This window comes from Pteronotus mesoamericanus, unplaced genomic scaffold, assembly GCF_021234165.1.
Source record: "Pteronotus mesoamericanus isolate MK-2021 breed Mesoamerican mustached bat unplaced genomic scaffold, CSHL_Meso_final scaffold_31, whole genome shotgun sequence".
Classification (NCBI taxonomy): domain Eukaryota; kingdom Metazoa; phylum Chordata; class Mammalia; order Chiroptera; family Mormoopidae; genus Pteronotus; species Pteronotus mesoamericanus.
In genome coordinates, this window is record NW_026555312.1 from 22,007,976 (window position 1) to 22,033,080 (window position 25,105).

The window sequence follows — 25,105 nt, forward strand, 5'->3', positions numbered from 1 at the left end:
TGGCTCCTAGCATCGGAATCATTTATGGGAAGATTCTTCTCATGTCATGGAGGGAGTCTTGCCAGAATGTCTAAGGCAGAGAGAACATAAAAGTTGTCAAGCCAGCGTTGGACTACAAGCTGCTCTCCTGATTTCTCCCTGGGGAACAAGTCTCTCTGACAAGAGTTTTTCTTTAAAAGGACCTGCCAACATTGCTGGAGGGAATGCAAAATGCACAGCCACTCAGGAAAACAGTTGCTCCATTTCTTATAAAACTAAACACACATCATATAACCCAGCAATCCAAATCTTGGGTATTTACCCCAGAGCAATAAAAACAATGTTCATGCAAAAAGCTATAAGTGAAAAATTGTAACAGCTTTATTTGTAATTTATTTGTATTGGCCATGCCTTTTTCAACAGGTGAATGATTCAACAAATTGTGGTACATTCACACTGTGGTTACTACTCAGCAATAAAAATGAATTAACTCTTGATACACACAACCTGGAAAGATATCAGGGGTATTATGACAAATGAAAAAAGTCCAGTCTCAAGAGGTTACATGCTATATGGATCTACTGATACAACACTGTCAAGATGGGAAGGGGGTTGTAAGGTAGGGAGTGATTATCAAAAGACAGCATGAGAAAAATCCTCTGTATCTGTGTTTTGATTATGGTGGCAGTTACATGTGAAAAAATTGCATAGACGTATACTTGAGCATGTGCACACTCATGCACATGCATGTACACACACAGAGCACACACAAAAAGCTGAAGGTGCAGTCTGAAGGTGGTCTGTAGAGCACACCAGTGTTGATGTCCCAGTTTTGATATCCAGTTATGTAAGATGTTCCCAAGAGGGCAGGTGTGGAAAGGACACACAGGACCTCTCTGTACCTTTAGTAACTGCCTGTAAGTCCATTATTATTTCAAAATAAAAAGTTAATTAAAGTCCTAGCCTCTAGCTTTGAGCCTAACACCCTGCATCTCATTTGCAGGGTTACCGTGGACAGTGCAGGCCCCAACCTCCACAGCCCTGGCCCCTGGGCATCTGCGGGGCTGGCACCAGAACAAAATGTGAAGCTTAAAATGGTACCAGTTTCCTTGTTTAGATCAGGAAACAGAGGCTCAATGAGGCCAGGTGATTGCTAGCTATCACCCTAATTTAAATTCTGAGTTACGTGGAAACAGCTATTCCTAGAACCACTCCGGCAAAGACAATCCTAATATGATAAGCCTAGAAGTCCAAAGTGAGACTGGGCTGGGCTTGTTTTGTATTTGTGAAGTCTATGTGTGTGCTTATTAAAAGGTTGCAAAGGATAAACTATGAGCATCAATGAGATAGTAATTTAATTCCATGTGATGGGCAGATGATCAGCAGTCAGAAAAGGTGAGCAGGCTAGAGCTTACCTGCAAAATGTGGGTCAATGATGGCAGTGGAAACTGTTTCACTGAAGTCTCTCCTTTGAAAGTATATAGGAAGAAAGTGGAAATCTACCTGTCTGGTGCCATTTTAAGCAGTAGAAGAAAGAACATGAAAGTCTTACCAGGATCCTTCAAGACATAACTCTAGGGTCTTTAAGGCCCATGCATGTCCCTGCAAACACCAGTTGGAGACCTCTGACCTCAAGTCTCCAAAGAAGAACCTCAGCTGGTTGCATTTACAATATTCAAGGTGAACACCACAGGTGTAGAACTGGCTTGATTTCACCAAGGACTTTTGTCAACAACTGAAGTTCCCAGAAATCACACGCTCTTTGAGTTTCAGTCTTTGTGTACATTGTTCTCTCTGCTCCAAGGCTCACAGAGAAGAGTTTGTGTAGACCCTGGAGACAGATGGTCTGTCAGAGTCCATATTCCAGCCTCCCCAGAAGGGTGACCCTGGACAATTTCTTTAAACGCCCTTTGCCTCTGTTGCCTTGACTGTTAAGATGGAGATGATAATAGTATTTCTCTCTTAAGGCTTTTGTGAGGATCTGAGTTAAAGTATGTACAGTGCATAGAACAGCACCTGCATGTGGTCAGAACTGTACAAGTGACCACTCCCTTCACATTCCCCTGGGTACTATGCAGCTTGCTGGGCTGTGTTCTGGTGTCATTTCCACGACCAGCCACCCCTGATGGCCCACGTTGGGCTATGTGTGCCTCCCGTGGGTTCTGGGGCATCTCGTAAGTATTCTTTGTGGCAATTGTGTTTATGTTCTCTTTCTCCTACACTCTATGTTCTGAAAAGTCAGGGACTATGCCTAAAACTAAATCATCTAATATCCCCACATGTAGCTAAGTGCTCGCACACAGTGGGCTCTCAAAACACGCCTGTGATCGGATATCAGTTAACAACAGGTATCAGGTTTCTTGTCTCCACTGTCAAAGCGGCATCTCCCACTCTATTTCCTCAGCATTTACCAAAAATAAGAAAAATCAAACTGCCGGCATGCTCAGATTGCTGCTCTGACTTCAAACATGTCCCAAACACAATCTAACTGGAGGAGCATTTTCCCCACCCCCATCTGAGTACCGAGAACTATGAAAAGTAATCTTTATATCCCCTTGTATTAGCAGAGGGCAAACAGAGGGTGTTTGAAGGTTAATTGACTTATTAAAAAGGAAATGTGTTACCAAAATATTTGAGGAGATAAAGAAGGACACAGGCCATTTTCAAAGTCAATTCAATCACTGCTAAGAAGATATGGCCCCTAACTTTCCCTATCCGATTGTTGATCAATGTTCCTTCATTTGCTCAACAAACATTTATCCAGCACCTATCACAGTGAAATGAGCCAAACAAGGTATTGTCAGACTGGGGAATTCAGAAATAGTAAAGGACTGTGTTGGATTTTTTTTTTTTTCCATTCTCAAACTCTTAGGAATTGTCCTTCAGAGAATGTATACTTTAAACCCTTGTACCTCTCTCTCAAAAGTAGTTCTTTCTGGGTAGCCTTCTATTTGTGCCTATGTCCAGGACCAGAGGCAGCCTCTCAAGAAGTACAATAATGTTCAGAAAAATAGTAGATGGATGAGTTGATATTTTATTCCCAAAGGTCCTGGAGATTTGTGGAGACACTGGATACACACAACACAACACAACACAACACAACATACTCTGCCCTAGTCACCACTGGAGGAAGAAAGGCACCCAAAGTCCCAGACTGTGCACCTTAGCCACCTCCATGAACACAAAGGTTAGAGGAAGACAAAGCTGACCAGGCTGCAGAAGACACTGCTGTCTCCAGCTATATTCTTTTTTTTTTCCCTTGATTAATACTTTTATTTTATTTTTTTCCAAAGTAAACGGAATTTATTGCAATAACTTATTGTAATAATAATAATACTTCCTATGCAAGAAATGTCCAGCTATATTCTTAATTGGGACTGAAGGTCTTTCGTTTACAATCACAGGTCGTTTTGTGCTAGTTTAATTGCAGGGACTGCTTTGATCCCACCCACAAGTACTTGCTCTGCACCTCAGTGCAGAGGTCTGACTGAGCCTCTGCAGGGGCACCACCCCCACACAGGCCCCAGGGCTCCTCCAGCCCAGCTCACCAGGCCCCAGGCCTCCCACTCGGCTCTGCGGTGCTGGCATGCTCTTCCCTCACTTGGAGTGTGTTATGCCCGTGCTGTTTTCCTGTCAGCCATCCCCCAACAGCCCTCACTGTCCATCGTTTAGCTCTACCCTCTTCATGCCTGGACCCCCATCTCAAACCTTTCTGTGCCTAGGTTAGTATTTGGCACAAAGTCAATAATTCTGAAATGAAACAAAGAAAAATTCCCTTAGGGGCTGTTATAAGAATTCTAACTAAGTAGAGCTCTGCTTTCTTGAAAGAATTCCTTAACAAGTCACTCTGGTAGCTGCTCAGGCCCCAGGGGGCCTGGTGTGGTTTCCTTCTCTTCACTGAGACAGGAGAAATATTTTGTTGTTTCTCTAGAGAAAGAAATTAGAGAGATGATGAAAGAAAGAGGGAGGAAGGGAGCCAGGAATAGGGTGACAGGTAGCTTGGGGCAGGGGGTGGGGCATGCCTCCTTGAAGCCCCCAATCTTCATAGGTGCTATGAAACTTGTGAACAGGCTTATAAGCAGACTTCTGAAGAAATCTCGGAAGGGGGAGAAACTTTTTGCGTGGAGAGATGCATCATAGATCTGGGAGCCCCGACAATCTCATGCACCAGGGAATGAGCACAGAACTTGGTGTGGTTCATTAACAGTGGTTTTCCAGTGAGGCAGAACAATAGAATCACCTGGGAGCGTTGAAAAATCTTGATTCCCAGGCAGTGCCCAGACTTCTGGGGTAGGGCCCCAGCATCGGTATTTTTAGAGCTGCCCAGGTGATTTCAATCTACAGTCAAGTTTGAGAACCAGGGCGGGTGAATCTCCCCAACAACAAATTGTGCTCCATGCAATCTTATTATACCTCAAGGATTGGAAGGCCCTCACTGATATCTAGGTTTTATTTCAGACATATCTATTGAACTTCACTAAATTATTTTAAATTGAGAGTGCTCTGATGCTTAAAAGAAAATTTCTAAAAGAAGCTGGTTTCATTTTCCATAGCTGCAATGAAAACAGTCAATATTGCCCTTTTATCAAAATTCACCCTTTTTTTAAAAACTACTACCCAACTATGGAGTATCTACTATTGGTGTAGCACTGGCCTAGATGCTTTACAAAATTTACTTATCTTAATTCCTTTCAAAACCTTCCAGTGCCTCTGCCTTTCAGTCGACCAGGCCAGTTGAGAAACAGCTGTTCCTTTGCAGAGTAACAGTGACGTATAGGATCCTAGCCAGCCTAGCAAAACTGGGAATCTGGGTTTCTGTTACTTCCATGATCAACCTGCAACGTAAAAGGAGGGGCTCAGCACAGGCGTTTAGACTCATTTTGCCTCTGTCCAAAGCTCTCCTTCTTTCTTGTCTTGTCCTCACTTGCCTTTGTCTCTCCCACGTGACGGGGGGGCGGGGCCTTGGGGGCACGGAGCAGTGCTGAGAGCCCCCGTAGGCTGAGTGTGGAGACGAGACAGTCACGTCACTGCCCTGGAGCTCAGCGCCTTCCTCACATAATGGAGATATTATTAATACCCAATGTCCTGGCCACTCATGGAATTGGGAGAGAATTGATGTGTCAAGCACATTTTAGAACCTCTAGGTACTTTGGGTTCAAACCCAGTTCTCTAAATGAGCAAAGCCAGCGCTGCTTTGTCACATGTTCCCTCCCAGCCAGTCTACGAGTCTGTCACTTGTGTGTCATATTCCACAGCACCAGATGCCAAGGACTAATACCTTAGCTTTGTGTGTGTGTGTTAAACTATACCCAGGTCATAACATGCAGAAGCAAGAGGGGATTCTTTTCAGCATCCCCAGTCTTATCAAAAACACCCCAGAGATCTTCTTCACCACCACACCCAGTCCAGTAAACCACCCTGCACATCATGGCCCAGTTCTTGGCCCTGTCAAAAGATGAGCAAATTTGCATGAAATGCAGAAATCAGCTATGACAGGTGTATCTGGTCATGTCTCAATGCAACCGAATACTGCTATCGTTCCCACTGTTCCTAAGCCCATGAGTCATGGAGGCACCAAAGATCCCTCCCTTGTAAGGGGGTCTGCCTGCTAGTGAAACTGAATCCTGCCCCCTTTGAAGTGCAGTGCAGACATGTGCTCTGAATTCTCTCATCCATTAAAAACAAACAAAAAAACAAATAAAACAAGCTAACTTTTCTTAGTTTTCCTATCCCACACAGACTAATTCCAGATTAGTAACAGAAAATTAAACAATCATTAATACCAAACAGAATTGGCATTTTCCCCAGATGCTTCTAGACTTGGGGGAGACCTGGTAGTTTCATCACTACTTAACCAATTCTGAGGCTCTGGGTAAAGTGGACTGGTAAAGAGCCTCCTGCCCTGCTGGTTCCATAGTAGCTAGTAGTGTCTGGTACATACTACACAGTTAATAAAAGCTATTGAAATAATGAATAGCAGCGCTGTCACTAAGATGGAAGAGGGACCAGGCCAGGCAGAATGAAGTGAGTCCATGGGAGACACCTTGAACAGAGTAGACCATATAGGTTGACTCTAAAATGAGAGATTGAAGTATACAAGTATCTTTTAATGTATCTATCATTCAACTGTATAGTATTATAATTAGATGATGGAAGTGTTGCAATCCAGATGACAGCAGAAGCATTTTTTGAAGCATTTGTCTTTGTACTCCCAGGGCCTAGTGCTTTTCCTGAAAAATGTCGGATAGATACTCAGTAAAATGAATGAGAAGCCAAATTAGAATTTCCATTCTCAAGCTGCTATGTGTCACCTATAAGACAGATTCAAGTTTTCTCTCATCCTCATTTTAAGATTCTGTGCTAGGTGGCACCATGGTGCCCCTTTGGTAACACACAATCCAACTGTGCATTTAGTGTTTGTTTTTTATCTATTCCTAAGATGCAGAAAATCAAGCATAACGGCCTCTAATGGGTCCCCATTTCTTTAAAGACATTTGGCGAGATATTTTGGATGAAAGCATGTCTTCATTTATCTCTTTATGGTCTCTAATGCTTACACCATGATACAAAAACCATCTCTTCCTAAGCCGATGGAAGCCAAGCTCAGGTTATTCTTGGGTGAGTGGAATTCAGAGGCCAAGGGGGTCTTGCAGGTAAATACCCCTTTTTCCTCAATAATGAGTTCTACCAAATTCCATTTCTTTTCCAGTTAAAAACAGACAAGTGAGGGATCTAGAATTTTGAATTTGGCAGCACAAACATACCTTTGCACTCGATAATGAATTCACTATGCTTACCAGACAGCCTGCAAAACTTTCTTGTTCTTGCCCTCTTACATTACAAACAATAGATAATCCACTGTGCCCTTTCCATTTTTGTTGTAGTCACTATCAAGAACATAGTTAAGCATTTTGAACATACAAGAAGTCAAATCACATACCTGGCCTAAATGTGTGAGTGTATTCCCAATGAAATTCTGACCTAAAAGACTAGAATGGGAAGGAACCGCTCATTTGAAATAGTGGCTCATCAGAGGTCCTGGCTGTGCTGTTCTACAGTGATAAGATTTGACAGGTGAAAAAAAGAGAAAAGATCAGGAAATAACAGAACAACATAGTTAGAATATGTTTGCCACATTTTAAGTCATTTTTTTCTGTTCAAAGTCAGGGAATGAGTATGAGGGAAGCCATAGAAGGAACACACCACAGTGGAATCAAGGACAGGTAAAAGGAAGGTTAATTTGTTGTTTCTATGATAATGAATTTCCAGCAATGGCATCTCACTGAAGCCTTACTCATCATCCTCTTTTTAGCGATTCACAGTGACCCTTGGGTGTTATCCTATAAATCACAAAGGAAAATTAAAATGCTCCAATTAAAACATAGCCATGCAAGATGGCTAATTTTCAGATTTATGCACAACTAGACCTGCATTGTAAACAGTACAAGCTTTCAGAATTGGTAATCATCCCGTCTAAAGGAAGATGTCAAAAGCAAGGTCTGTTTGTTATTTTGTTTTATCTGAGAAAGAAATCTGAAAGGTGACAGAGGAATGTCTGCTACCATTTGGCCTGTGACTAGGTTTTCAACCATGCTCAGAAACTCTATCCTAAGTGCCAAAGCAAATTCCCACTATTATGATGACAAAGCTAATGCACTAGCACCTTCTCAGAGAGCCTTCCAAGTGTGAGGAGTGATCAATATTAGTGGCCTCACAACTTAGGCTTTCCAAATAATTGCTGGCACCCAGCAAAGCTGCAAGTAAAAGTTCAACTTCTCTTCTGCTATCATCCAAGTATCTAACCTTCTCTCCTTTTCATCTATTTATCCAACCAACTGACATCCACTAGAGTAGACGCTGGTTATCTGAAGATGAATAAAACATAGTTCCTACCCTAGTATAATCTATGAGAGATGCAAACTAGCAGTACTTACCACATTCATGATGATAAAGGTATGATAAAGGTATGATAAAGATATAGCATGTTGTGAGAGACAAGAGGAAGGACAGATGAGAAAAATAAAGATGGCATCTTGGAGAGGGGTGTGGTTGAGTGGGATTATGAAGGTATAAAACATCAGAGAGAAGCAATCAAATTTTCCTATATGAGATCTAAACTTCTCAAAACACATTTCTTGGAAATTGTCCAAATTGATCTTTACATTACAAATAAAGGTAAACATGTTTTCCAAAAGTAGAGAATTAAAGCAAGAACCATTATTCAGCAAACACTGAGTTAGCACCTGCCATTGAAGGTGCATGTCAGACACAATGAGAAAGGGGAAGATTAATCAAAAATATGAGAGGATATAATGCAATAAGATATAATAGAAAAGTCTTGCCCTTGAGGATCAGACAGTTGAGGAGATAAGGAATTATCATAGGAAATATTGAATAATTATACAATGTAGTCTCTTACATGCTAAATAATTGCATAGATCTTAAGTTCATAGGAATGGAAGGAAAGAAACTTGTGGGATGAAGTGATATGTCCCTTAGAAGTCAGGCTTTGGATAGAAAAGAGAGACAATATTGCAGGCAATGAAATCACAGATCACATCATATAGCCCTCTCTCTCTAAAATCATCATTGGCTCCCAGGAGGTTATTGGCTCACTTTTTGTGCTTCCACAGGACCTTGACATCCCTATTCGTAATATTCCTGAAAACAAAGGTGGCTTTTTCTCTATATCCCAAGCACTCAGCTCATTTTCTGCCATAAACTGAGCTCAAAATTTTCATCCCACAAACATATGGAGCCACTTAGAGGCATTTAAATTTTGCTGTAACCATTGGCCATGTAAGAGAACAGAAGAAGAGCTGTTGAGGATTTGGACAAAAATATAGGACTCAAAAGACCTCCTGTGTTGGTTAACTTTATGTATCAACTTGGTTAGTCTCTGGTGCCCAACTGTTTGGTCAAGATGTTGCTGTGAAGGCATTTGTGGATGTGATTAATATTTACAATAATAGACTTTGAGTGAAGCAGAGTATCCTCCATACTGTGTGTTCAGCCTTCTCAAATCAGTTGAAGATCTTAAGAGAAAAGAGAGAGGTTTCTTGAAGAAGAAACAATTCAGTTTGAAGGCTGCAACATGCAATCTTGAGTTTCTGGCCTGCTGGCTTACCTTGTAGACATCACCTTTTACCCAAACTTCCAGCCTACTGGCCTGTCCTAGATTTCAGGCTCATTAGCCATGTGAAGAATTTCTTAGAGTAAATCTCTCATATAGATACATAAATAGATATATTGGATACAGTATATGTATTCACTATATATAAGGTCTGTCCAAAAAGTATCCAGCCACCATGTGATATGAAAAATAGAGCTTTTTCTGAAGACACAAGATATGAGAAATATTGTACGTAAGGATATGATACCTTGGTCCTCTTCAAAGTGGGCAACTTGGGACCTCACAGTTCTCCCAGTGTCTTTTCCACTGTTCAAAACAGTCTCCAAAATCCTTTTTTGTGGAATTGCCATCAGCTACCCCTTTGTATTTTCCTGAATCTCATTGACAGTCTGAAATCTCTTCCTTTACAAAAGGTGATTTTAGTTTTTGGGAAAGCCAGAAGTCTTAGGGCGCCAAATCTGGGCTGTAGGGGAGCTGAGTCACCTGGATGATTTGATGTTTCACCAAAAAACTTTGCATGAGACGTGACACCTGAGTGGGCACATTGTTGTGATGAAGCTGCCAGTCACCAGTTGCCCATAGCTGTGGTCGTTTTTGTCATATTGCATTCCTCAACCAATGAAGAACACTGAGGTAGTACTTCTTATTAATTTTTAGGCCTGGAGGGGTGTACTCATGATAGACAACAGCTTCCCAATCAAAAAACAGTAAACATGGTCTTTATCTTGCTGCAAATTTGCCACAACTTTGCCGCACATTCTTTGGGCATGGAGAGCCAGGCGATTTCCATTGGGATGACTGGGCCTTTGTTTCTGGATCACAGTTGTAGACCCACAATTCATTTCCAGTTATGACCTTCTTGAGGAATGGTAGCAGTTTGAATCAAGTCATTAGCAACTGCAGCACGATGTTCTTTCTGCTCTGGTAACAGAAGCTACAGAATGAACTTTGCCATACCACATCTCATGCCAAGATCTTGTGACAAAATCTTGGATACAGTATTTTTTGGAATCCCCAGATCAGCTTGAAGTTCTCACACTGTCCATCTCTGATCTTTGTTGATTACAGCTCATACATGTTCAATGTTCTCAGGTGTCCTGTTTGTTGCAGGCCTTCTGGAACATGAATCACTTTCAACAGATTCTTGACCATTTTTAAGCATTTGTGCCACACTTTTATTTGTGCTGCACTTATTGCATTGTCCCCAAAAACCTTCTGAATCACATAAATGGTTTCTGAGGAGGAATGTTCACACTTAAAACAAAATTTGATGCAGATTCATTGCTCTACATGATCATTTTGAATGCAATGGTCACACAGTACACATGCTCACTCAGTGACACCTACCACCCCCATTAACTAATACAGTGAAGTTGTCATTGTTCACACATGCAGATTCCAGTCTGCTCTCCTTGGCTTCCAGGGTACATTGATGTCGAGCATACTTTTCTCATTATATTAACAATGGTTTGACTTCTGTACATTCTCTACATAATACATATGTTACACATGTGCAATAGGCTATATCTATATCTATCTATGTCTATATTTATTCATTCTCTGGAGAACCTTAATATACCCCATTTTATTAATAAGAAGAAGCTCCATGGTGCTATTTTATTAAGTAACCAGAAGCAAACCAGCTTCACTCACATTCTCGTTGCTCAAATTCTTCTTCTCTCCATAAACTGTTGGAGTTATCTTGTAAGTGCATCTAAGCTGTACGTTAATGGTAAAGCATTCCCCATTCTCTATTGTGCTTCCTTACTCCCCCCAAGCTATGTCTCTATTGGAAGCCTGCTATGAAGCATCCTTTATAATATCTAACACCCTGGAATCAACCTGTATTCTGCTCTTAGAACATGCAGGAAGCAATCCCAGCTCCTAAAGTAATATGAGTTACAGGGAATGGACCTCAAAATTAAGGTATGTTAGGGAAAAAGTCAGCATTCTGGATCATAAGATGTCATCCATCTAAGCACTGGAAGGGTGCAAAGAGAAAAAGAGAGAGGAAAAGGGAGGTAAGGAAGAAGAAAAAGAAAAAGAGAGGGGAGGGTGAGAGATGGAGGGATATTTGGAAAGGAGGAGGAGAGACTGAAAAACAGGAGTGAGAGGAGGGAGAAAAAGAGAGAGGTGAGAAGGGAGAAGCAGAGAGGAAAGAGACAAGAAGAAGGAGAGGGAAAGAGAATAGAGAGGGAGGAAAACTTCATGCAACAGCAAGGACATGAACAAGCTTGGGAGTGAACTTGGATACAAACATGGGGAGGTTAGTGGAGGTGAGGCTGGAGGAGGGTCAGCTCTTTTTCAGGATGACACCATTATAGAATTCCACTCTCCCCTTTGGAGCAAGAAAGCCAATGCTTCACCCACTTTGTAACAGTTTTTAAAACCTAAGCAGCAGAACTATAACCCATGTACGTGCACATGCGTGAGCATGCATAAGCATGTGTGCCCATACAAGTTTATGTAAAATTGCTAAAACCTGAATAAGTGTTGTGGATTATATTTATATTAGTTTCCTAGTTTTGATATTGTACTGCGTTACATGTAAGATATTACCATGGGGGGAAGCTGGATAAAGGATACCTGAAATCTCTCTTTATCTCTTTGAAACTTTCTGTGAGAATGTAATTTTTGAAAATAGGAAGTTTAAAATAAAACTCGAGCAGAACCATGAAATTCAAAAACAACACTAGCAACATGAGAGTTGGCTCCTCCTCTAACCCTCAAGCCACCCAACCAGCAACACAGGCCAGTGATGCCATGGACTCCAGGACTTAATGACACCTAGCCTGAGACCACACTCACAGAGACACAGCCAAGTCTCCACCCACAGCACTGGTGAGGGCAGCAGGGTGATTAGGGAGCATGCTGGGCTCACTCACTGTAAGTACCATCTTCTCTTGGGTGGGAGCCATGCATGTCAACATATAACTCAGAAAGGAAAGAAGAATAGTGAAGTGAACAGGTTGCGTATTTCACCATGAAGCTTTGCATCTTTCCTCAGTTTGTTTGCCACTTTTTATACAATGAAGAGACTGGAAGAAACATTCTTCTCTGCCTTCGAAGCCCAAGAACACCAATTCTCATTAACTTTCCAATTCATTCTTTCAAAATATCCAAATTCAGATAATCCAATTTTTATGTATTAAAAATTGCCTGAGGCAAGTGTCCAGGGGAACATCTCCTTTCACCCCCTGATCAGTTCTAATTTTAAAAAAAGAGAACTATTTAAAAAATACAATCCACTATCTTTTATTTTGGCAGGTGATTCCCAGGCAGTTGGTAATCTGGTAATCAAAGCAATTCTTTAAAAGAGTGGTTTTCCACCAGGGGCAAGTTTTCCTGCAGGGGGCATCTGGCAATGTTTGGAGACATTTTTGGTTGTGGCAATGTGAACGGGGGGCAGGGGTGCTGCTGGTATCTAGTGAGTAGAGGCAAAGATACCTCTTACAATACACAGGACAGCCCCACAAAAAATGTACATGTAAACTTTATTTTTCATTCAGCAAACAATTACTTGGAACCTAGTATAATTTTAAGACATTATGTTGGTCCCTGACGCTGGGGAGCCCACCTTACAGCATCTAGTAGAGTAATGACAGAGATGTACAAGAAAATGTAATGTAATACAGGCCATGCTAAGTGCCTGAGTGCAAATACAAATCAATAGGGCAAAGGAGATGAGTTTGTGAAGATGGAATTGGGGAATGGGAGGAACTGATGTCACTTTTCCCAAGATGACTGCAAACTGCATATTCAGTCTCAAATATAAAATTGAAATAAATGCTGGGAAAGATCACCAAAACCCTAAGCACTTTTTAAGCAATCTAATTTTCTGTTTTTATAAAAACATCTTCAGAAAGAAGCAACCTACTGCCTTCTCTGTGACTTTGTTTCTAATTAAGATTGTTTTTCTAACAATATTTTTTCAGATTCAAAAGATGTTTTATTTCCTTCTTTCACCCTTAGTTTATTCTCTCTATCTCTGCCTTTGAAGATTGAGAAACATATAGTATAATTCTGTAACTGTTAAATAGCTGTGCATCACACCCTTAGCTTCTCTTATCTTTCCTCAGATAGCAACCTAATTTATTCACAATTTTGAGATGTACTTTCCTAAACATCTGTTAGTTGGACTCTTTCAGTAATGAGTGCCAAGTATGTAACAAAAACAGTTGTATTTTTACACTCTGTTCCTATTTTTCAAGCTGAAAGAAGCCCTGGGACAGCACAAAGATGCTTATGAAGAAATAAAATGAGCATAAGATAAAATGGCTTCCCCCACCCCCAAAAAAGTTAGTGACCAGATTAAAGGGGGCTCAATCAAACAAAACTGCACTAGATTAGATTTGCAAGGCAGAAATTGCCTAGTGATCATTTCCACAGCAGAAACCACAGACAATTATGCATCTTCCAGGTCAGCAATGTGGGTGATAAAACTGTCTGGAACACTATCATTGGCAAACATGAGCTCATAGCTCAGCTGAAATTGAAACCAGTTATGAAAGAGAACTACCAAATCCCTTAGGCCTGCACACAAAATATTCCAGGCATTCTTGCAAATCAAATAATTAACATACATCTTTGAGGCTCTATTTTGTGAATGCTTCTGCACAATACTAGGTGGCAATTATTTATGTGTTTGTTTTTAGGTCTGGTTTTAACTTTAATGCTGCAAATTAATACCACCTCTCTGAGCCTATATATTCTTGTCTTTGAAATGGGGAAAATTATACCTCCCTCAAGATCATTATTTATTGACATTTCTGGTCAAGACGGCAGTGTCGGTAAACACAGCTCGCCTCCTTATGCAACCACATCAAAATCACAACTAAACTATAGAACAACCGTCATTCATAACCACCAGAAACTGAGCTGAATGGAAGTCCTACAACTATGGAACTAAAGAAGAAACCACATGAGGCCGGTTGGAGACGTAGAACAGGCTGGTCCCACACCCATGTGTGGCAGATAAAAACCAGGATGGGTATCCTAGGAGCAAGGCATTCCAACCCCAGACCAGGCCCCACAGCCTAGGGTCCCAAGTTCCAGGAAGGTAATTCCCCATAAATTATGGTTGTGAAAACCAATGTGGATTGTGGTTGTGGATGGGAGAAGAAACTTCTGTCCCAGGCAGTGGCACTTACAGGGCCTTCACACAGACTTTCTTGGACTCACTCCCTCTGAGCTCCAGCATGCAGGCAGCAGCTCAACAGGCACCAGGGACATATGGGAAGGAACTGAGTTGTCCAGTGTTAGGGTGAGAGCTGAGGAGGCAGCTTTCTCCTAGACACAAGTGAGCTATGAGCCATTGTTCTTTTACTGAGCCCTCCCCCAACAGATGGCAGATGGATGCCATATCTGAGTCTCCGACTGGCTCACATTATTTCCCCACCTTGGTGATTCCCTGAGGCCTCACCCCACCCAATTTTCAGGCCCACCCAAGCTCTTCCTAGTAGTTTTTACATATGAATGGCTTGTCTTGGCTCATACTTCAGATTTTCCTAAATTCTCTCAAACAAGCAGCATCTGGACTTAGTGTGCTCATATCACTTGCTAAGTGGCCCCAGGTTTGGCACTAGCAGCAGTTAGCCTTGGTTCACAGCCTAGCCTCTCCTGGGCTCCTCTAAGCCCAGAACAAGTAGAAGCCATCTATAGATCACTTGGTAGATTATGACTGGTGACCGTGGACAGAACATGGGTGGTGGCTGACCTTGGATGTGCCAACAGCAATCAAAACTCAACTACAAGAGGAGGGTGTACATAACCCATATGGTGGGCACACCTCAAGTACCCAGCTTGGATGATAGGGGATGCTGTGCCACTGGGCCCTACAAGACACCTACTACATTAGGCCACTCTTCCAAGCCTGTGAGATGAAGCAGCTCTACCTAATACCTAAACACAGGGAGGCTGCCAAAATGAGGAGACAAAGAAACATGGCCCAAATGCAAGAACAGAACAAAATTCTAGAAAAATAACTTTAAAAAAATGGAGACAAGCAATCTACTAGATGCAGAGTTCAAAACACTGGTTATAAAGATGCTCAATGAACTTAGAACTTCAATAGCATAAAAAATATCCAATCAGAAATGAAGGATACATTAATTTAAATAAAGAATAATTTACAGGAAATTAACAGTAGAGTGGATGAAGCTAAAAATCAAATCAATGATTTGGAATATAAATAAGCAAACAACAACCAATCAGAACAGCAAGAAAAAAAATGAGGATAGTGTAAGAAGCCTCTGGGTCAACATCAAGCATACCAATAACTGCATCATGAGGGTGTCAAAAGGAGAGAGAGAGAGCAAGAAATTGGAAACCTATTTGAAAAAAATGACAGAAAATTTCTCTACTTTGGTGAAGGAAATAGACATACAAGTCCAGGAAGCACAGAGAGTCCCAAATAAGATGAACCCAAGGAGGCTCACACCAAGACACATCATAATAAAAATGCCAAAGGTTAAAGACAAAGAGAGAATCTTAAAAGAAGCAAGAAAAAAGTAGTTAATAACCTACAAAGGAACTTCCATAAGACTGACAGCTGACTTCTCAAAAGAAACTTTGCAAGCTAGAAGGGTCTGGCCAGAAATATTTAAAGTGATTGATGAAAAGCAAGGACCTACCACCAAGATTACTCTACATAGCCAAGATATCATTTAGAATCGAAGGACAGACTAAAGAGCTTCCCAGACAAGAAAAAGCTAAAAGAGTCCATCACTACCAAACCAGTATTATGTGAAAGTTAAAGGGTCTTCTCTAAGTAGAAGAAAATAAAAAATATCAACAATAAAATGGCAATAAATACCTATCAATAATTGAATCTAAAAATCAAACAAGCAGAGCTGAAACAGAATCATAGATACAGAGAATACTTGATGGTTGCCAGATGGGAGGAGGATCAAGGGGATGGGCAAAAAAGGTGAAGGGATTAAGTACAAATAGGTCATCACAGAATAGCCATGGGGATGTAAAGTATAGCCTAAGAAATGGAGTAGCCAAAGAACCTATGTATGACCCAAGAACATGGACAACGATGTGGGGATTGCTGAGGGTGTGGAGGGGTGGGGTGGAGGAGGGCAAAGGAGGAAAAATAGGGACAACTGTAATAGCATAAACAATAAAATAGAATTTAAATTAAAAAAAAGATTCTCCATAATACACATAAAAAAGGTCGTTACTTATTGTAGCAGCCTGGGTCTGGTCAGAAATACAGGACAATGTAAGTTATTTTAGCAGAGAGAATTTAACATAGGGAATTGTTTATACAATTGTTAGAGAATCAAAAAGCAAAGTAGGGACAGTGAGGGAGCAACGACCACCCTCTAAGGCTGGAAGAACGGGGTGGGAGGTGGCGGTGGGGAGGTTGGAGCTATTAGAACCTAGAAGCTTGAAAAAAGAGTCCTCTGGAGCTGACACAAAGACTGCCAGGGAAGGGAAGACAGCTTCTGAGGGACTGTCATCACAGCAGCTGCAGTACTGTTGTCAAAAAGCTGAGCCACTGCTGATTCTGGAAGGGTGCAAAAGAGAGCCACTGGAATCACTTGCCACTGCCAGGGTGATAGGCCATCACCCATTGACACTCTCGAGTATTAGCAAGTATATAAGTTGGTTTGGAGCTGAGAGACAATAGATTAATACATGGATCATTCAACCTGTGTGCATTTATGGAAGGCTTACTATGTGTTGGACTGAGGGGCATTCTGCTAGACACTGGGAGTCTGAAGAATTAAAAGGAAAACTCCTATAACTAGAGTGTACACCTCAGTGACTAGTGCAACATAGGCCCAGCTGTCCTCTCTCAGGCCCAGTGGGAAACCTAAAAGAAAATGAAATGGAAAACAAACAAGACACAACAAAACACCTGCCTTTTAGGAGTTCCGTGTTTAGATAAAGTGTTACAGGATAAGTCAAAGAGTAAAGTACAAAGTCATACATGCCTGTACACTTTAAATCAGACATAGCTGTTTTAAGAACTCAGAGAAGCAAACAAATATTCTGAGGACTATCAGGGAAGTATTAGTATTTTGACAATGGCCCAAAGCAGTGAGACCATAATAAACAGAAGGAAGCACAGGAGCAACTCAATCACAGTGGGAACTTCCCTAGTGCTTACATTGCAGCCCTGATCTCAAGGAACGGAGGGTGGATTTGTAATATAGTGGATGGAAGATGGGGCCAGTAGACTGTTTCTTGACTCTCTTTGAAGGCATAGATGACCTGTTGAAAATTTTAGAATAAGTAGAAATTACATGTAAAATAATTATCCTTGCAGTCCTCATCATTCTTTTTTTTTTTAATTTATTTACTTTTTAAATACATTTGTCTCTGCCTCCCCCCCACCTCTTTCCCTTGCCCCCTCCCACCTTCCCTCCCTCAGCTCTTCCCCTTTGGTTTTGTCCATGAGTCCTTGCTATATGTTCCTTGACTTTCCCCTTCCCTTCTCTTTCCCTGCCCCCCCTTCCCTCTTGTCTCTGTTGATTTCTTTTCCTTTCAGTGTTGCTGGTCATATTTTCCTTGCATCTTTGCATTGTTTGTTAGGTTCCGCTTATGGGTGAGATCATATGGTATTTGTAACACAATACCTTACATAGCATGAAATATTTGGAAAAAGTATTACCTTGAATAGGATGGGATAGAATGGGATAGAACTGCAAAGTCAGGTCTTAACTTAGAAAACTTGTATATTTTTCCCTCTGTTTTAATTATAATAATAAATACTTGGTGAAATGTTTTGTGCAATAAATGAGCAATTTTTAATCTAAGCCAGGAATAAAAAGATTCAAACAATGATAAAAGTTTAACAAGTGAAGATGCAACCCACCCATCAAGAATACGGCCCATTTTACGGACTGAACATGACAGTGACCAGTGCTGACTTTTGCAGAGACTGTGAGGAGCTGTTGACAGTACCATGGACACTATGGAAAAGGAGTATTGGGCAGGATGTTTTTGTGTCAATTTTAGGAGTTCATATAGAAAAAATAATATAATTGCTGTGAATTTTTAATATGAGCTTGCAGAGCATATAGGGTACTCACACCTAATCTGTTGTTTTCTTCTTGGCAGATCCATTACAAGATTTTGGCTTTTCTGTTGACCAGTGTTCCAGACATTTAAAATCAAATCTCAATATTAGATTTGGAATCATTCTGAGTAAGTAAAAACTATTGACATGAAATAAAACATTGCACAGCCTCTCCCTGGTTCACAAACCTAATTACTTGTATTAACTGCACTGGCAGGCTATAAGCCACTGCTCCCCATCACTTTTGGGAATTAACTCTATTTCTATATTCTTCTTCAGTTCTCCCCTTGAGTATTATCCAGATAGAGTAAAACTCTCACATAATGCTATGCCTTTTGTACTGAAAAAACTCTAGGCACCCATTGGGATGATATAAACACCTGGAATCAGTATGTCTAGCAAAGAAAGAATTTTGAACTTGAGTACTGATGTCTTCTCAGGAGAGAGTTTTTGTTTAGTTATCAGCAACAAACAAGTCTACTACCAGCAACATCACTTGCCTTTGCGTTATTTCATTTCTCAAATAGCTAATATAAGTTCTCATACCTTGACACACCCCAATCAATGAGCTAGAATACTTTCTGATTGTTTATATTTATATGACCATGCCCTTACAAATTAGTCATTATATTGCTATAGCTACTGGAATGTATCCTTCCTAAAAGGGTTTTATTAAAACAAGAGCAGAAGGATTTGATAAACTTAGCATGTGGAATCACTCCATTGAAACAGAGGGAGCATTCCTGGCATCCAAGAACTCTCGGGCATCTTTGTATTTCCAAAACCTCACACAATATCTGGACTCTATTGTAGCAGCTCAAAAATGCTTTGGAAAGAAAGAGAGAAAGGCAGAATGGAAGGAGGGGTAAGCAGAACATAAATGGAAGGAATGGAAAAAAAGTTTCAGAAAGAATTGAAAACCAACACTGCAGAGCACCCTGTAACTTCCTGTGTAGCTATGCTACAGTATCTGCCTAGCAACAGCGGGGGTATGCAGGCTTGCCCGCACTCCAGCTCTATCAGGAGGTATCTAATACAATGTGGCTGAAAAGTGGTAGAAGCCAGACCTGCAGCCATCACATTAAGAGGCTACGCATCAGGGCAGGGGAGCAGATAAACTCCCTTGCTCCAAGAAGATAGTGTTTGTGAAAGGGCTTCATCTCATACCCAGGGCTGGCACCATAATGCTCTGTAGCAATGCTATTTTGCCAAGAAAAAAAGAAAACTATTTTCTAGACAGCACAGACTTGTGGAAATAAAAGTTCTTTGGACTCATACTTTTTAAAATTGTGAATGCTTTCATAGACAGCAAAACCCACACCGAGAACAAAGCTGATCTTCTCTTTTCCTTTAGGAGAGGACATCAAAGAGTTGTTTCTCGACCTAAGTCTCTTCAGTGAAGGCCTGTCCATTTTGAGTTACTCCTATCCCATATGTGAAGAGGATCTACCCAAGTTTTCTTTCTGTGGAAGAAAGAAAGGGGGTAAGCTGTCTGGCTCACTGCTTGCTCAGAGCCAGGAACAGGAGCTTGCTGCTGAGGTCAGGATGTTCTGGCCAAAGTCTGGTCCTGCCCCTCACCTGTGGACAAGCTTCACCTCACTGGTCAGCATCTAAGTGCTGTGTCATAAGCTGTTACATAAAAATAACCATAACGTTCATCCACAGGGCCTACTTTACAAGGTAGGTGTGAAAATCAAATGAAACATGCATATGAGGTATTTTACAAACAGAACATCGTGTTAGTGGTGGTGTCTTTATATTTAAAAAAAAAAAAAAAAAAAGAACTGGCAACAGAGCAAGCCAGTAGCATCCAGTAGCATCCCCAAATCCCTGACTGTTCAAACTGTTTCCAAGTTTTTCCTCCACAATTTCTTTACTCGCAGGGTCTCCTCAATAGAGCAATGGACTCTGAAAAAGAGGGGATTAAAAAATAAGATTTCTAAATGTCATTGTTTTTACTGTGGTCTTTCTCATCTGAGTTAGTGACTGATGGGGCTTCTTGTGGCTAGCTTCAAAGGACAGAAGTATGATACCCAATGTGTTATTCCCTCTTTCTGCACTCCCTAGCTCCCCATTCCTGCCATACATTCCTCAGAAGAGCATGGGAACCCCACTCCAGCCTGTTTCCACCTTTCCTCTCTTCCTTGTCCTCACCCAGTGTCTTCACTGAGGCCCTGAGATACCTCTGTTTATTAATCCAAAAGCTGGGTCTGACCTGTGACTGTTCCTCCCCAGAAATTGTTCTCTTCCTCCTTCCCAGCATCTCCTTCCTATTCCCACTGGCCTAAGGGGAATGTGTCCCTAACCACACACCCAAGAGATATTCATCTATTTCCTCTTTCAAGGCAGTCAGAGGAAAATCACCCAATTGTGCTTTTAAAACAAAGGATCTAGAGGAAATTGGGGTCCCCTGCCCATAGTGAAGATGCAGACAAAGGAAGTCTGTCTGTGCCAGAAAAGAAAACAGGGAATTTGCGAAAATGGAGGCTGGAGGAAGCCAAATGGACTTACCGTGTTGTATAGGTGACCAAGTTCAGCTCAGCCCTCCCTCTTGACCCTTCTCTCTCAGAAGCGAGTAAATATGTATAACTTTATCATGGCACTTGTCATGTTGATCTATAGTCTTTATTCGCACTTGTTATTCCCAATAGTCCATGAGCTTCTTGAAGATGGTTCATATCCTCATCTTTTTATTCCCAGGATTTTGAATGTACTCGACACATAGGGAGTGCTCAGTACAGCAAACATACAGAATAAAAAAGCTAACAGTATTACCATTCACACAAGGCACTGTTCTAAGAGCTTCATATCCAGTAAGTCATTTACTTTCTACTCCAAATTTAACAGTTAGCACTATGAATACTCTAACTTTATAGATGCAAAAACTGAAGAAGAGTTTTAAGAACTTGTACCAAGTCAAAGAGCTGATGAGAGACCCGTGGCCCAAACCCAGCCAAGCTGGCTCCAGGGCCCATAATCTTAACTTCCACGCAATGAAGAAACAACAACAACAAATGGATGAATGTGCCTTTTGGACAGGAATTTATTTTAAAATCATTATTCAAAAACTCTTTCTAACCAGTAATCTGACTTTATTTCAGTTTGGAACATTGTTTTTTCCCCACCTAACCTGCCGTAGAATGATTAGTAAGTTTTCTTCTCTGAACTTACTGCAAATACTTCCGATTAATCACGTTCATTGTTTTATTTCCTCAACATGGTGAGCTGTTCATTAGCTGGCCCCTATTTAATCTTTTCTACCTGCCCTCAGCCATTGTTGATCCAAACTCCTTACCTCACAATTAGCCATTTTTTCCTTCCTTCCTTCCTTCCTTCCTTCCCTCCCTCCTTCCTTCCTTCCTTCCTTCCTTCCTTCCTTCCTTCCTTCCTTCCTTCCTTCCTTCCTTCCTTCCTTCCTTCCTTCCTTCCTTCCTTCCTTCCTTCCTTCACCACTAAGTCCCCACTGTGTGTCAAGCACTTTGGGGAATCTGAAGATGAACCAAAAATAGTTTCCCCCTTCAAGGACACTTATGATGGCCTGGAAGAGATCAAAGATCCACAAAACAACTCTTCCAAGTTTCTGTGCATGGCATGTGCTTTAAAAAGATACAAACAAAATGCCAAGGAAACTTGAGAGGTATAGTTCATCCCCAATAGGTTCAACCTGTTGGAATATGGAAAGCCTGGGAAATTATATAAAATTATTTTCCTGTTTGCCTTAAAGCTATTTGAAAGCCTGTTACAGGCTTTTCAGCATTTATTTGTGTATATTATCATAATGCTGGTGGTCTGCATGCATTCCTGATTTTATAGAATATTTTGAGGAACTCAAGCATGTTAATAGTTAAGTACTAATCCTTGAGAAAGACTGACAATTTCACAGGCTGCCACCTAGAGCCCCCATCTACAGTCCTATCTCCTGTGTGTGCTTATCTTTTCAACTTTTCCCCAAAATAAATACTTGTGAACCCAAACTGGTATGCTTGAAAGTACTACCAGCTTAGTTCCTACTTCCTTCTATTCTCTGGATAAAGTCTCCCTGTCTCCTTCCTGGAAGATAGAAATGACCTTCTAAGTGGTTTTTCTACCTCCTTACTGCTGCAAGGGGTTAGTTTTCTCAAACACCTTTCTGATCATGTCATCCTCCCTTCCCAAATGACTTCACGCATTCCCATTTCTACAGAATAAAGCCAAAGTTCTTTAGTGGCCAAAGTTCATTACAGGTTTAACTCTAATCAGCTTCTCCAGCCACATCTTGGCTCACACACATCTTTAGCAACAGCTTCATCAAGTCATTTGCCACCATTTGACCACACCCTGTGTTTTAACACATGGTGCTGTTCTGAGGCTTCCCTTAGCTTTTAATGCCTGGTCCCCATTTCTCTTCCATCCTGATCTCACTCAAGTATCACTTTCTCTCAGAACTTCCTCCAACCTCTAGCCACTGAATTGTTCCTTCTGGATATCCCTGAAGCATCTACTCCCACCTATCTCAGCCATAATTACATTTTGTATTCTATAGTTCTATTGTGTGTATGTGTGCATGTGTGCCCCTTAAAAGCAGGCACTTCAAACTTTGAACTCCTTGAAGATGGGAGTATGTCTTGCTCCTCTTTGTGTCTGCAGACTCTGCAGACAAAGAGAGATTGGCACAGAGTAAAGATGCAATAAAATTTGTTTTATTGCATTTGCATGTGACAGATTGAATGCAAATATACCACCTCAAAAGCGACTATCTAATGATGCTTATGTGTGCCACAAAGACACAGGCACATCAGAACCCAGCAAATAGTAAATTATCTTAATTCTCTGAGTTTAAGAAAATCTATTTTTTTTCTCTGTGAGTAGTTTTAATAGAATTAATAAAAGAGAAGAGATATTGCCACCTAAATTAATGTGTCCAATTCAGTCTAGCAGCTGAAAAATATCTTGTTTGCCTTATTCAAATGCTGGACAGCCCTTCAGAACTTCATTTGCTTTATTGCTATGGAGTTGATAGCTGCATAGGCAGTGATAAGCCAGAAACTGGGAAATTGCCAGGAAATTTCATATAGCAAAAAAGATCAGAAAAGTGATATACAAATGCTGCATGAACAAATAATTACATAAACTACTAAACTAGGGAAACTAAAACCTTAAATTCTGAGGCTTCTTAGGTTACTAAATTTTTTTAAACCCACTTACCAACCTACTGCAGGAATGATGCTATTGAAAAGAAGTGATGAATTCTAAGATTAGAATTAACAGAAAAACACAACACCAAGGAGAATTGAAGTTAATCCAAACTGAAGCACAAGCTGCCTTTGACATATTAAGCATAGAACAAAGTCCCTCTGGGGTTTGCAGGTCGTTCTTAGCAGAGCAGTGAGAAAACTTGGCATCCACTGTGGGCAGCCCATTATGGTGTCAGTCCTATTTGAATTGTTTGATATTTCCACAGCATTACTATGCACTCCTCTGCAACCTGTATCCCCACTGGCTGTTCTCCAAGCCAGATAGAACTACAAAATGAGTCATGTTTAGTGAGGTTGTGTGGACAAAATGTTCTCTTTTCTTCTGCATCTTCCCCAGCTCGTTCTAAGGCATGATGAGCACATTGCATTTGAAGGCCAAGTGATATTCTTTTGGTATTATCATTTATGGTGTAATTGGTAATTTGGGGTAACAGCATATATGTCCAGTCATAGGTGATTAACTAAATAGACTATTATTCAGCCGAACAAAAGTCCAATATGCTGTGCGTTTAAATTACATGAAAATAAACTCATAAGGATATTGTTAAGTATCAAGTAAGCTTGCTATAAAAGAGTAATCACTATTGCATCCTGTTTTTACTTAAGTGTGTGTAAGTGTATATACCAAAACACCTCTCAGATAGTATACACTTAGGTGCTCAATATTGGTTATCTCCCGATAAGAGAACTACAGATCTTTATTCTTGTCTTTTTCCTGAAATCTCTTTTGCTTTCATAATAAATTTAAGTGGTTACTCCTTTATATATTAGTTGATAGTTGTAGAGAAGACTAGAGAGAATGAATCCTCTTTTTCTTTGGAGTAAATAAGAGTTCTGAAAAAATCATCACTTACTTAATATTTAATAATATTTGGAATTAAACAAAGTTCTGAATCCAAGAGTTGCATAGAATGTCAAGGGATCATGTACTATGCATTCTGTATCCTTTCTCTGGGACTCCCCCAGCCCCCTGTACCTTGGTTCACTGAGAAGGAATCAAAATGGGCTACTGTTGTACTTCCAACTCCATTAGTGCTAGTTTAGGTCTCTTCTTTTGTTTTCTGGTCATATAGATTAATTGGCTTTGCTTGATATTTGTGCTTTTAAACTGGCTCCATCAGCTCCACATTAATTTTTAAGACTAAATTGGAATTAAATTGAATGTCCTTAATGACCACACTTAATCACTAACCCTAAGGAAGAAAGCTGCAGTAAACTTCCTTAATATTCAAGTTAAAAGCAGCAATGCTGGTAGAGCCTCTGTGTGGTTAGTTAGCCTTGGCCTGGTCCACAATCACCAGCTGTGCCAATTCCCCAGGTGATCTCAATCTTTGTTACACATTAGCTAGTCCCATGTCATTGTTGTGGTTACACATTAGTTAGCCACATGTGGCTACTCAGCCATGGACACATAACTGGTCTAAATTCGGATGTACTATAAGTGTAAAATACAGACTCTATTTCAAAGGCTTAATATGAAAAAAAGCAAAATATCTCAATCAAATTGTTATGTTGGTTATAAGTTGAAATAATAGTATTTGAGATCTATTGAGTTAAATAAAATATATCATTAATACATTTATCAACAATAAAACATACTATATTGTCAAAATTAATTTTGCCTATTTGGACATGCATATTAAAAACATAAAATTATACATGTAATCATCATTATGTTTCTATTGGGCAATGATGCATAATAATCTCCCTTTAAAATTCCAAGAT

General features: G+C 40.5%; 1 protein-coding gene across 1 annotated transcript in view; it reads left to right on the forward strand.

The window, feature by feature from the left end:
• Window positions 1-25,105, forward strand: part of LY86 (lymphocyte antigen 86) — a 61,951-nt gene that overhangs the window by 16,884 nt on the left and 19,962 nt on the right. Inside the window, exons 2-3 of the mRNA XM_054592088.1 lie at window positions 18,188-18,274; window positions 19,501-19,629. Coding sequence (XP_054448063.1) covers window positions 18,188-18,274; window positions 19,501-19,629 — 216 coding nt within the window. The remainder of the gene's footprint in view (window positions 1-18,187; window positions 18,275-19,500; window positions 19,630-25,105) is intronic.